Raw genomic sequence first — 14,461 nt, 5'->3', positions numbered from 1 at the left:
TCCTTCACAGTGAGGTCAAGGCTGGACTCTCAAAGAATGGGGGAGCTGCAGAAATCATGGGAGAACCCTGGAGAGAGACAGATGCGTCTCCAAGAAAGAAAAGAAGCAGGATGCTGTGTTCCCAGTGAGATTATGCCCTGGGAGATGTCCATGCTGAGTTCATAAAGCTCACTGATAGATTCTTTTTTCACATTCTCTCCGAGGTTTCAGTTCATGTGCAAGCAAGCAGTTCCCTCAGAACCCACAAACTCAATTTGTACAACATTAATTTGGATATGCTATTTTACCCCCTTTTCATGGGTTGACTATTTCCCCGATTTGATTACCAGTTTCTTAAAGGCAAGTTTTACAGCTTCTCTATTTTAAGCACTGACTATGAAACATTTATTATCCTGCTTTACAGTAATCATTTAATAAGGGTTATTAACGACTAGTATTTCAATGCACTAAATACATAAATTTGCTTTAAGAGTGATTTTGGCACAGAGAGAAAAATCTGATTTTGAAACTTATACGACCAAACATATAACTCAATGCTTCAAATTCTGCCAGAACATTATCCAATCGATCATGCTGCCTTTGATAACTGATGAAATACATAATGGCTAAAAGTGGGAGTTGAAATAGGTGGTAAAGGAAGATTCTTTAAATGTCCGGACCTGCATCCATTTCAAATATACAAATCTCTATGTTTTAAATTCTGGGTTACAACTAACAATGACATGTTCCCTTTGTTAACAACAAAATTCATATTTCTGCTGCTTATGAAATGTGCTTATCTCCAACTCATTCAACAAATATGGATGGAGCCTCAACTGTATTTCAGGCAGTACATGAAATGCTGAGCGCACAAAAATTGATCCCATCTAAACGCTGCCCTCAAGGAATTCATACACTAATGGATGAGGAAAACAAAGATGTAAACTACTAATCTATTAACTCATTTATTAAAAAGTGATGTATTGGGTGCTTCCTATGAGCCCATTAACGCTGAAAGATCTGGGATACATCAGTGGCCAAAGGAAATAAGAATGGACACCGGAGAAGCTTCATTTGAGCGGAGGACAGGAGACAAGTACTAAAGGAGGATCAAAGTTGAACACAGCTGAGGGAATCAAGAGGGCTGGATGGAGGAGGGAAGGTGAAAGCATTAATCACTCAGTCTTGTCTGACACTTTATGACCCCTGGACTGTAGCCCACCAGGCTCTGTCCATGGGTTTCTCCAGGCAAGAATACTGGAGTGGGCAGCCATTCCCTTCTCCAGGGGATCTTCTTGACCCAGGGATCAAACCCAGGTCTCCTGCAGTACACGCTGATTCTTTACCATCTGAGCCACCAGAGAAGCCCCAGATGAAGCAGGGGGGTCATGTCAAATAAGATGGTCAGGGCCGAGGTCCCATTTAGAAGCCACATCAGAGCAAAGACTAGATAGAAATAAAGCCATTGCCCACATGGACTGTCTGGGGCAAAGAGTTCTCCAGATAGTACAGGGGTCAGCACCCTATAGACCGCAGCCTAGATCTACCCACTGGTTATAAATAAAGTTTTGTGAGCACACAGTATTCAGTTCAGTTCAGTTGCTCAGTCGTGTCTGACTATTTGCGACCCCATGAACTGCAGCACGCCAGGCTTCCTTATCCATCACCAACTGCCGAAGCCTAACCAAACACATGTCCACTGAGTCGGTGATGCTATCCAACTATCTCATCCTGTCGTCCCCTTCTCCTCCTGCCCTCAATCTTTCCCAGAATCAGGATCTTTTCAAATGAGTCTCTTCGCATCAGGTGGCCAAAGTATTGTAGTTTCAGCTTCAACATCAGTCCTTACAGTGAACACTCCGGACTGATCTCCTTTAGGATGGACTGGTTGGATCTCCTTGCAGTCCAAGGGACTCTCAAGAGTCTTCTCCAACACCACAGTTCAAAAGCATCAATTCTTCAGTGCTCAGCTTTCTTTATAGTCCAATTCTCACATCCATACATGACCACTGGAAAAACCATAGCCTTGACTAGATGGACCTTTGTCAAAGTAATGTCTCTGCTTTTTAATATGCTGTCTAGGTTGGTCATACCTTTCCTTCCAAGGAGTAAACGTCTGTTAATTTCATGGATGCAGTCACACAGCATAGATGAACACAATGGCCATGTCTGCTTTCATGCTTCAATGGCAGCATTGAAAAGCTGCAACAAAGGCCATATGGATGCAAACGATAAAGCATTTCCTCTCTGGCCCTTCATAGATAATGCTGATCCCTGGCAGAGAGGAAGGGCCAGGGCCAGAGTGCAGCATATAAGAAGTTAAAGCAGAAGGAGCAAGGTGTGGGCAGGAGTGAGGACAGGCAGGCAGTGGAGGCCGGCCAATGGCATCTCCACTTTCTCTGCAGCTGAAACGGGGACTCAAGAGGGTCTTGAGCAGGAGAAGGACCACGAGCTCCAGTGTTGTGGGGTGAATACAACCCTGAACATCGACCATGGGGAAGGAATGAAAGGGACCCGCCAATTCTCAGGGAAACTACAACTGTGACTAGACTACAGAATAATAGGAGTTAGGGAAAAGGCAAAACTCAGGGGAAGTCAGAACAGCGTAAACAGTGTGTGGGAAGGAGTCCATTGAGGAGGAGTTTCACGCTCCTCCTGAAAGGGCACCTAGAAGGCACATGGGCAGAGGAGAGGACTCAGGGCTGAAGAGCAGGAAAAGCCAGATAACACAGGGAGGAAAGACGAAACTCCAGGAAGGTGCCACAGCCAGCTTTGCTCTCCTCTCCTCGTCAGCCCCTGCTGACAGCCCCTGCTGACAGCTTGGTGTGGCCACCAAGCAGGTCTTGCAAAGGTGCAGGTGGGAGGCTACCCATTGGTGGACAGTCTTAGTGTTGGTGGTGTCAGAAGACATCGTGCCTGGAACTCTGGTATTAGACTCAGGGCACTTAGCTTGCTCAGTGCAGGTTGTTGAAACTATACCACGAAGGGATGCTGGGTCTCTGGGAGGGGCAGCAAGGAGATCCAACCAGTCCATCCTAAAGGAAATCAACCCTGAATATTCACTGGAAGGACTGATGCTGAAGCTCCAGTCCTTTGATACAAAGAGCCAACTCACTGGAAGAGACTCTGATGCTGGGAAAGACTGAAGGCAGGAGGAGAAGGGGACAAGAGAGGATAAGATGGTTGGATGCATCAGTGACTTAATGGACATGAGTGAGAGCAAGCTCCGGGAGATAGTGAAGGACCTGGAAGCCTGGCGAGCTGCAGTCCATGGGTTGCAAAGAGTCAGACATGACTGAGTGACTGAACAAGAACAATGGGGAAGATCAGAGGCTTCACAGGTCCTTCTTTAGGGCTCTCTGTAGGCTGGCAGGACATCACCCTGGTCATCTTGATGCCACCCTTTGCCTAGAAGAGGGCCCCTGAAGCATAGGGGTCCCCAGAGACTGGGGTCACTGAAGGGTCATGACTTTTCATGTTCTATCTACATGTTCCCACATCCTGAAGAGCATCCTTTGCACTTCTCTTGACCTGGAAGGTCAGAGTGCTCATTGTTGCCAGGGTTTCTCTACAGCCCATTAAGAGAGTAATTCAGAGAGAGAATATGCGAGATGAAATCCACATCAGAATGCTGCCTAGGAGAGAGGGACTCCTTCCCCAGAGACGTGGGCTGGAGGATAGATGCACAGCAGATAAAGCAGAGGCTTAAGTGGACAGACTCTCCGCACCAGTGCTCTGGAGCACGGAAGGAGGAGTGAAGTGCAGGCCAGCTTGGCCCTGGGCAAAGAGGACTGTCCGCTGAGCCCTCCTCGATGAATTCTGATGCCCATTGGGAACAAGAAGGCAACATTGTTTGCCAAGAGTGAGGAGGATACTGCTGAGATGGGGGCACTGAGTGCCCAGAGGATTTAGTGGCTGCACAGAAATAGAGTGTCACTGGAAAATGGAACACCAAAGTTTAAGATTTCAACATTTGAGTATTTCCTGTTTAGGGCACTGTTACGGGTCGCATTGTATCCCGCCCCCCTCGGCCCAAAGATATGCTGGTATCTATAAATGTGACCTTATTTGGAAATAAGGTCATGACTGATATAATTAGTACAGGTGAAGCCATACTGGAATGAGGTAGGCCCCTAATGCAACAGACTTCCCTGATAGCTCAGTTGGTAAAGAATCCACCTGCAATGCAGGAGACCCTGGTTCGATCCCTGGGTCAGGAAGATCCACTGGAGAAGGGAAAGGCTACCCACTCCAGTATTCTTGGGTTTCCCTTGTGGCTCAGCTGGTAAAGAATCTGCCTGCAATGCTGGAGACCCGGGTTTGATCCCTGGGTTGGGGAAGATCTCCTGGAGAAGGGAAAGGCTACCCACTCCAGGATTCTGGCCTGGAGAATTCCATGGACTGTATGGTCCACGGGGTTGCAAAGAGTCAGGCACGACTGAGCGGCTTTCACTTTCACATCCAATACGATTGGTGTTCTCATATGAAGAAATGAAGATGGCCAAATGAGGACACGGGGCCATGGGGAGAAGCCACATGAACAGAGGCAAAGACTGGAGTGATGCTGCCACAAGCCAAGGGAATCTGAGAACCAAAGAGGTGGGGAAGGGTCCTCCCCTGGAGTCTTCATAAAGAGCATGGGCTGCCAACAACTTGGTCTTGGACTTCTCACCCTCATAACTCTCTGAAGACACATTTCTGTTTTAAGCTATCCAGTCTGTGGTACTCTGTTCCAGCAATGCTAGGTAACAAATGAAACAAACACCACCACTGTCCAAACTGCCACTGACGGTGTGGCCTGAGGAGATGGAGTTGGTTGGTATCCGGCTGTTGACTGGCTGGAGGCCGAGAAGGAAGACACCTGGCACAGGACTGGCAAAGCAAATGAAAAATGTATGTGACCGCTGTGCTGGTCACCCTGTGCATGTCCCCTCTATGACTTAATTAATCCAGTCATGGAAAGATACAGGCAAATTACCCTACAGAGACTTTAATCACAACAGTGGATCTGAAATCAGAAATTCTGCTGACCATGGTTCAGAGGTACCAGCCTCCACACCTCCCCTGCTGATAAAATTTCCCTTTCTCAACAGAGAAATGTTAGCCAAAAAAAAAAAAAAAAAAGTGAAAATGTCCAAAACAAAGACGGGAGCTCTGCCTATCATAATATGTGAGCAGCTGCTAGCTGAGTGATGGCCTCCCAGGGACCTTGGGTCTTGTTGACCCCTGGGGGTACCACGGATTGGGCAGTGACAGGAATCTACCTGGGGGACTTGGATGTGGCTGCAGCAAGACAGGACAGCCAGGAGAGGCTAGCCCAGAGCGGAGCAGGGAAAGCTCAGAGACAGAGGGTCAGAGTCAGGAGAGACAGGAGACAGGAGGCCGGTGGGTGTCAGTAATCAGGAACCACAGCCCCAGGTGCACTCAGCCAATAAGTATTAACTCTCTGGCTCTAAAGTCAGATATTGTATCAGGCATTGGGGAGTTCACAGTCATTACATCTATTTATAATCAGCTATTTGCTACTAATATTTATTATCTCTGCTGCTGCTGCTGCTAAGTCACTTCAGTCATGTCCGACTCTGTGCGACCCCATAGACAGCAGCCCACCAGGCTCTCCCGTCTCTGGGATTCTCCAGGCAAGAACACTGGATTGGGTTTCCATTTCCTTCTCCAATGCATGAAAGTGAAAATTGAAAGTGAAGTTGCTCAGTTGTGTCTGACTCTTAGCGACCCCATGGGCTGCAGCCTACCAGGCTCCTCAGTCCATGGGATTTTCCAGGCAAGAGTACTGGAGTGGGGTGCCACTGCCTTCTCTACATGGTCTGATTTTATTATCAGAACTTCCAGCCCCAGTGACTAGTTATCTCCAGTTCGCAGATGAGGAAATCGAGAACTGAGACAATTCAGCTCCCTGAGGGGTGAGTACTGATTGAACGGCAGGACTTTCCACCTCCAAAGTCTCCATCGCTTACCTTTTAAAATGATCACTGAGCCCAAGAAAAGGTAATGACCTCTGCCCAAAGGACCTAGTTCAGATGTGCTTGTTACCCTGCTTTCTGTCCCCTGGGGTGACCTGGGGTGGAGGGCTGCCCTCTCCCAGCTCCTGGTGTCCAGGTTCGAGGATCTGCAAGTAATACACCTTGTAATTTTACTTTGAATGAGTTTGTGGAAACTGCATCTTCAATTAAAACCCTGGATTCTTACTTCCCCAGATGGGAGCCTGATGCTGAGGAAGCTGCCTGCCAACCCCACGTGGAAGGCTGCTCCTCTTCATTCAGCAGCTCATGGTCTGCATTTTCTTAAGGTACCAGCTCTGAGAGTTTCCAGTACATTCGCTCAGCTCTATCACAAATAAATCCAGCTCTTTAATGGTCATTTATTAACCTCTGTGCCTAATCCTCCATCAATTGAAAACTTAGAAGAACATAAGAGCATCATTTAATGAGTCCCTGCTGCTGCTAAGTCACTAATATCACACAACAGGGTTGCAAAGAGTTGGACACAACTGAAGCGGCTGAGCAGGCACACAAGCAATATCACGCAGGGAGTAGCAGTCTTCTTGGACACGCAGAACTAAGGGTGCTTTTAGTTTCATTGTGTTTCTTTGTTTTTGTCTCACTGACAAGGGAGGAGATCCGAGCATTTTTATTAAGAGATGGTGGTTATCACCAGAGCGTGAGAAATTTAAGGATATGGCAAAAAAGAAGGGATAATAGGTAAGGCAATAACTTCCAGTAAAGGAAGAAAATTACTCCAGCGCTTGGCAGAAAGAAAAGAGACAGGGCGTCGGGTCTAAGTGCAAACAGATGCCAAGTGTGGACTCCAGTTAGGTCAGTGAGAATAAATGTCCAGGCTCCGAGGGGCAACGGATGCAGAGCTAACTGGGGGTCAGAGACCAGAATCCATGCTGGATGGAGGAGCAATCAGAGCAGAAAACCAGGGCCAACCAGAGGTAGAAACGATATCTCAGAGTTCAGCAGAACAAAGTGCCCCAAGAGAACACAGAGAGGGAATGACCACTGCACACACAGCAACCTGGGACCTTCAGGGCTCTCTGCCCGGAAGTGGGGGCCTCCGGGTGGGGCAGGGCACCACGCTCTGAGGAAGGCAGGCTATTCAGTGCCATGGGGGCTATGATGACCCTGCGAGCCAAGTGGCGGCTTCACTATATTTATTTGGGCTGATTTGCAATGTCCATAGTTGGATAGCGTCATCTATGATTTAGGACATGCATGCCTACAGTGACTGTCCTTACTTAGGCCCTCACCTGACTTTCAGATGGAAGAGATTCCACCCAGAGGGTTAGCAGAATCGGAGTTCCTGATCCGCCTAGAGATACATACAAAGAAACCGTGCTTATAACTCATGCTATAATTTGAATGATTTTTCCAAGATATTCTTCAGGGTGTCACTTCTGGGAAAAGAAAGACACTGTGCTCCTAATTACTTTTTACTTTGCTTGCAGCAAAGTCTAAATGCAATATTTGTGGTTGAGGAACAACTCATTTTGATTTTTAACTGGAATTTTACTTGGACAGGAAAAATCAACAAACAAAAAGAAAGAACTTTAAGCTACACAGATGAATGTGTAGAGCAGAAAGAAGACCATCTGTAGAGTCAAAAGGTTCAGCTGAAACCAGTTCAACAGAAATAGTGCTAATACAGGAAAGCTGGTTACTGCTTCAGTTTGGGAAAACAATTCACGTTGCCCTTTGGAAGCACATGGAGCCATTCAATTTGCTGAAGAAACTGGGTGAGGATATGCTTTTGTCTAAAAAGGAGTATTTTAAGGGCAAATTGTGATGGCTGGTTTGACTGTATTATTTTACAAAACGCTCATGTTATATATGTACCTGTGCTATGCTTAGTCTCTCAATCATGTCCAACTCTTTGCAACCCTTTGGACTGTAAGCCGCCAGGCTCCTCTGTCCATGGGATTCTCCAGGCAAGAATATTGGAGTGGGTTGCCATTTACTTCTCCAGGGGATCGTCCTGACCCAGGGATTGAACCCCAGTCTCCTGCATTGCAGGCAGATTCTTTACCCACTGGACCACTGGGGAAGCCCCATACACCTAAATAGCATACATGATCATTCTAAACCAAAATTTCTCAATAACAGGCAATATTTTTCCTGAGGAATATTTCAAGTTTCTGAACAAATGTTTTGTTGTCACGTTGCAGGGGGTGGGGCATGTTAATGAATCTAAGCGGTATAAGCCAGGGATGTAGCTGACCATCCTACAATAACCAGGATGACCCCCCCCACCTGCCCCAGCAAAGAATTATCTGGCCCTGAACACCAGTAGTGCTGAGGTCTAGAAACTTTGATCTACATCATGAGCTTTTATGGGTGGAAGTCAGCACAACATTGTAGAACGTGAAAGCTCAGAACAGTAAATGTTATAAGGACAATTATAAGAGCTCATCTTTATGCAAACCATCAAACAAAGGCTTGAAGGAATGGATTACATATGGTGCATATATCTATACACAACATCGTGTTTGCTAGTGTGTGTTTCACCATATTCACACATGAGTGCACGCATATTCACAGGGTTGGATTTCAGCTGGCACGTCTCAGTACATGGCCAACTTTAACTTCAATTTGGGAGGCTGGAATCACTTTCCCCTCGTTTAGTGAGCAAGTGACCAAGTTCTAGCCCAGGACTGAAGGAAATCTGGCAGTTTCTGATGTCTTTAAAAAAGGACACAAGGGATGTGGTTCTCCCCTGGATATCGTGATATCTGAGTGCATACTTGGAACTGTAGTTGTGAATTTGCACCTATAAGCAGAGCCAGCCTGTGGACCAACCTGACAGACTGTGGGTGGCAGAGACAGCGGTGACAGGACTTGGGGGCTTATTAATTCCTGAGCCACTGAAGTGAGCAACTCCAATGACACCTACCCTGACCTCCTGGCTTTAAGACTTGATACCTTTAAAAAAAATTTTGGTTAACTTACCTGTGGAATCTAAAAAAAAAAAAAAAAAAAAAAAAAATGATACAAATGAACTTATTCACAAAACAGAAACAGACTCACAGACTTCGAAAACAAATTTATGGTTACCAAAGGAGAAAGGTGGGAGGAGGGATAAATTAGGAGTTTGGGATTAACATACAGACACTACTATGTATAAAATCCCCTGAAAGAGGATATGGCCACTCATTTCAGAATCTGCCTACAGTGCAGGAGACCAGGGTTCAATCCTTGGGATGGGAAGATCCCCTGGAGAAGGAAATAGCTACCCACTCCAGGGTTCTTTCCTGGGAAATCCTATGAACAGAGAAGCCTGGAGGGCTACATACAGTCCATGGGGTAGCAAGGAGTCATACAGCAACTGAGCACACACACACACACACACACACACACATCTGTAAACTAGATACTCAACTAGGACCTACTGTATAGCACAGGGAACTCTAGTCAGTATCCTGTAATAAACTATATGGGAAAAGAGTCTGGAAAAAAAATGGATATATGTATATGTGTAACTGAATTACTTTGTTCTATACCTGAAGCTAACTCAACATTGTAAATCAACTACACTCCAATATAAAATAAACAATTTAATTAAAAACATTGTCAAGCTAATGGCAGCCCACTCCAGTACTCTTGCCTGGAGAATCCCAGGGACGAGGGAGCCTGGTGGGCTGCTCTCTCTGGGGTCGCACAGAGTCGGACACGACTGAAACAACTTAGCAGCAGTAGCAGCATAGCCAAACACATTCTTTTACATAGTCATCTGAAAATTTCATGCAATGCTAGAAACTTCACTTTTTAGGGATACAGTAAAGAAGTCAAGAAAGAATGCACATGAGTCTACAGACATAAGTGACATGACATCAGATTTCCTGAACTTCAAACAATAATAGGAGAAAGCAACTTAAGTTTGATGAATGCTTATATCAGCATTAGCTCTATGTTACCATGTCCTACAGTGTTGAGAGGATCATTTCTCTTCCTAATTGGAAATGAGCCCTCTGATGGCTTTCTACATCCAAGAACAAAACAAATTACATTTTGATTCCTTTAGAAAAGGAGGAAATCATTTTATTTTGAAAACGGTGACAGCTTGCTTCTGAGCACCAAGGAAGAGGGCATCAGAGATGAGCGAGATGGGAAGCCGGGTGGGAGGGTAAGACTCACCGTTGAGCCACTTGGAGTTGTACTGTGCGGTGCGGAGCGGGGGCAAGATGCCCAGGCTTCGGTAAATGGCGGGATCGCGTCCCGGGAAATCCATGGCCGTGGCAGCATAGAGCTCCCCACCGGCCGTGAGCAGGGCTGTGGAGTTGTGCTGGGGGCTGTAGGGGCAGCGTGCCATGCCGCTGATCTGGTCATGGATCTCCGTGAGGTTACTCAACTAGGAGTGAGGACAAGAGAGAAAAGTCAGTGATTCCCCTCCATGAAACCCCTTTAACACTGTTAATGGATCAGATCTGCCCAACTTGCAAATGAAGCATACTCTAAACTCTCTGGGGCTCATAGCATGGGCCAGACATCCACATATTTGATGAGAAGAATATGCTGTGGGGACTGTCAGAGAATCTGGCAATCAATCTCTCATCATCCCGTGAGAATGAACCCCAGGCTGTTGGATACTCACCAAAGACAGAGTAAGACTATCATTTATGACTTCTATTTATAACACACAAGGCAATGCAAATTTGCCCACTTACATTACAAAACTCAACTTCACTGTTTATAGAAGTACAAACTGCAAGAGAAGTTAGGTACAGGTTTATCAACAAAAGTGGATCAAAGTTGTAAGACTAGCCCAAAATGTGTTCATGGGTAAGGATGGGTGGACATTTAGTAACCATGGAGCTCAAATTTCCAAGGCTTTAGATCTTAGTGTTCCGAGAGGCAACTTAGTGATCTGCAGTCCACCCTAGGACTCCTGCATTTGAGAAGCTGAACTATCACCGAATGAGAAAAGTCCTCTGGGTGGCTGGAGGAGGGGATCTCCACTCTATTCTTCTGTACTCTCACCTGAGAGCTAAGAGAGCAGAGGGGTCAGGCAGCGGCTCAGATACCCTGCCTGCTTTTTACTCGTGTGTGCTTAGTTGCTCAGTCATATTCAACTCTTTGCGACCCCATGGACTGTAGCCCGCCAGGCTCCTCTGTCCATGGGATTCTCCAAGCAAGAATACTGGAGTGGGTTGCCATTTCCTTCTCCAGTGGATTTTCCTAACCCAGGGATTGAACCCTGGTCTCCCCCACTGCAGGCAGATTCGTTACCATCTGAGCTACGAGGGAAGCCCTTATCACGCGTATAGACCCAGGTAAGCTACTTAAAGTCTTTAAGCCTTAGAGTTTTCTTTTACAAAACGATGACCCAAAGGATAACCACCAGGCCGGGTGGATGTGAGGGTGAAGTGACTGGGTTGTTGTAAGGTGTGTAGGACAGGCCACAATACCTAGGGCTGTCTCTGTGAGCATCACTTCTTATCATCATAATCCTCCTCTCTTTATTTCCAATAACTGAATGTTAACTTGAAAATAATGAATAGTAAAAGAGGAAGATTAATTCAGCCTTTGAGAGAAATTGTGTAACCAGGAAATTAATATAATGATATTTCTTCATCATTTCTTGTTCCCTGAGGAAGAGCAAATGAATATCCCAAATTAGGAAGATTACACATGTGCTCTGAAAACTCTGCAATTCTATAGGAATGAGACCTGGATACAGAAGAGACCCCTGTTCATAATGATGGGTTAAAAGAAAGAGAAAGAGGGTGGGTAAAAACTTTATTTTTCCTAGGGTTCCATTTCTTTGTTAGGTTGCTTTAATTTTTCAACACGCTTCTTATCCAATTTCTAAATTGCATTTTCTTTGTTTGGATTGTGATTTTAGGTCATTTTTAATACTTAACACTATCTCTGCAATGAAGCAGGATAAGAAAAAATATGTTTAGGATTATCTTTAGGGTCACTGTTGAGAAAAAAGCTGGTGGAAATAGCTTGAAAGAATATTTAAATTTAATTAAACAAGCTTATTACATAACATATAATAAAAAAAAAATACATCAAGTCTTTATTCAGTTTGACAAAACATGCTTTGAATTAAAATGCAACTGCTTGGAGAATAGCAATACATTTTAAAAGTGGTGTTTTAATAGTCTGTTTGGGTTTTCCTGGCATTAAAATCTATCAAAACTCCACATGAAGCCATACCGTGCGGTTGGTGCAGACAGGCGTGAAAGCGTTGGTCCCACACGTGAATAACCGGTCACCACCCACCAACAGTACCCGAATGTAGTTCTGACATTCCTCCTGAAAAACAAAAACAAACAACAAAAAAACACAAGAAAAGGGATTAAGAGGCTTGAACTCAAGAGGAAGGTGAATACGAAGATGTCTCATCTGTTCAATAAATTAAAAGTTAATTGACCACTACAAACCCAACACACAACCTCCTCTCAGATACTGACCAAAAAATAACAAAAATCTTAAACAGTTTACCTTCGTCTGCACACTTGCTCAATAGAGGATATTTGTGAAGATTAATACATGTTCAGTTAAAATCTCAAAGCACGTGTCTTCTTTTGATGAATGTGGTTTCATTTTGTGTTGTATCTGATAACAGTGCAAACTCTAAATCGCCTTTGACGTATGGTAGGAAAATAAATAAAGGAAACTATTAGAGCGGCTCATGAAACAGCACTTTAGGAAACTTGCCCAGGAGCTTCAAAAAGCATGGTGAATGCTCTCCAAAGACGAGGGTCACAAGTGAAGCTCTGATTACAACCAAAGCAAGTTTTAGATGAAGTTCTTAAACTGCTTTGTGTACAGCAAGAATCTGTAAACATTTTTGATTTTTTTCGTGAAAAAGTAAAATACAACTATAAGAAGTAAACAATGAGGGATGAAAGCCCATGCTAAGGGAGTGAATATTTTTTATGGTGGCAAAACATACATATATATCTGGGGCATGGTCAAAGTAGTACAGGAACATTCAGCTACAAAGCTATTCATTCAGCCAGCAAGAATTTACTGATTAGATACTCAATGGTAGAGACTGTGGAAGAAGTCACAATCTAGGCCCTTGTGTGTGGAATTTGCTCAGTCGTGTCCAACTCTTTGTGGCCCCAGGTACTGTAGTCCACCAGGCCCCTTGGTCTATGGAATTCCCCAGGCAAGAATACTGGAGTGGGTTGCTATTCCCTTCTCCAGGGGATCTTCCATACCCAGGGATCGAACCCAGGTCTCCTGCATCGCAGGCAGACTCTTTACCATCTGAGCCACCAGGGAAGCCTGCACGGAGGCCCTTGGCACAAAATTAAAATACATGGAGGTGTCCACACGCTCTATTAAGGAAGCACAGGAGAACAGCATATTGCTAATTCTAAAGGCCAGGGGAGGGGAAGGGAGGAGGTACAGGAAGGCTTCCTGGACGAGGTGACACCTAAGGTCAGTGTCAAAGGAAGAGTAGGATTTGGTGCCACTTGGCACTTGCAGGATTTTTTCGAGAGAAGGAGGGAAAAGACATTTTCAAAATGAAGAATGGACTGTGCTGGAGAAAGCACGGTGCTTTCACTGGGAACAGAGGAGGCACTGCACGAGCTGGGATGCCAGGCAGGGACCAGGTGTGTCTGGCCAGTGAGTGTGAGCATACTTTTTATGCTTGGAACGTGAAGGGGCCAGTTTATATTTTCACTGCACGTGGTTTTGACTTGAACTGATGTTTGTTACTGAAGGACCAATCAGGAAGCCATGTGGATGCAAGTGAAGGTGGGAGACTGTAGACAAGTAAGGAAACTACATCCATAATTCGTCCCTCCTCATTCTGTGCCTGGACCACAGTGTGAGGTGTGACAGGGCAAAGCCAGGTTCCAGCAAATGAACAGGACGTGGGGACTGACCGGACACCTGGACCTAGAAGACGCTGCATACTGACACACTGGTTTGACTCACACGCTTCCCCAGTCAGGAGGATCTGGATTAAATGGCACAGAGATGCTCTCTTCAATGAAACAGAACCTCAGTCTCCAAGAAACATTGATTTGCTATAACTCAGCCTGCAGCATGGCCTAGCTGTGGATGTAAGATGAACTAAAACACATGAATTTGCTTTCTAAGCATAAAGTGAAATATCAAAGGTAGATAATTTACCTAACATTACTGAAAGTGAAAGTGAAGTGGCTCAGTAGTGTTCGACTCTTTTGGACCCCATGGCCTGTAGCCTACCAGGCTTCTCCTTCCATGGGATTTTCCAGGCACGAGTACTGGAGTGGGTTGCCATTTCCTTCTCCAGGGTGATTGTGGATTTTGAGATGAGATCAACCTGGATTAAGATGGGCCCTTGTGCTCAGCTGCTCAGTTGTGGCAACTCTTTGTGACCCCATGGATGGTAGCCTGCCAGGCTCCTCTGTCCATAGACTTTTCTAGGCAACAATACTGGAGTGGGTTGCCATTTCCTACTCCAACCTAATATTACTACTAACAATAATAGTAACCAATGAGCATTGGCTGCTAAT

The 14,461-nt window shown here is 45.3% G+C and overlaps 1 protein-coding gene across 2 annotated transcripts in view; it reads right to left on the bottom strand.

The window, feature by feature from the left end:
- The window catches only part of SEMA5A (semaphorin 5A), a 570,854-nt gene that overhangs the window by 188,961 nt on the left and 367,432 nt on the right, over positions 1 to 14,461 (bottom strand). For both annotated transcript variants that reach the window (XM_055554473.1, XM_055554474.1), the window contains exons 7-8: positions 12,159 to 12,257; positions 10,131 to 10,344 (exon numbers count right to left, since the gene is read on the bottom strand). In XM_055554473.1, coding sequence (XP_055410448.1) covers positions 10,131 to 10,344; positions 12,159 to 12,257 — 313 coding nt within the window. The remainder of the gene's footprint in view (positions 1 to 10,130; positions 10,345 to 12,158; positions 12,258 to 14,461) is intronic.

Source organism: Bubalus kerabau, chromosome 18 (genome assembly GCF_029407905.1).
Source record: "Bubalus kerabau isolate K-KA32 ecotype Philippines breed swamp buffalo chromosome 18, PCC_UOA_SB_1v2, whole genome shotgun sequence".
Classification (NCBI taxonomy): Eukaryota; Metazoa; Chordata; class Mammalia; order Artiodactyla; family Bovidae; genus Bubalus; species Bubalus kerabau.
This window is presented reverse-complemented; position numbering and strand designations above follow the sequence as displayed.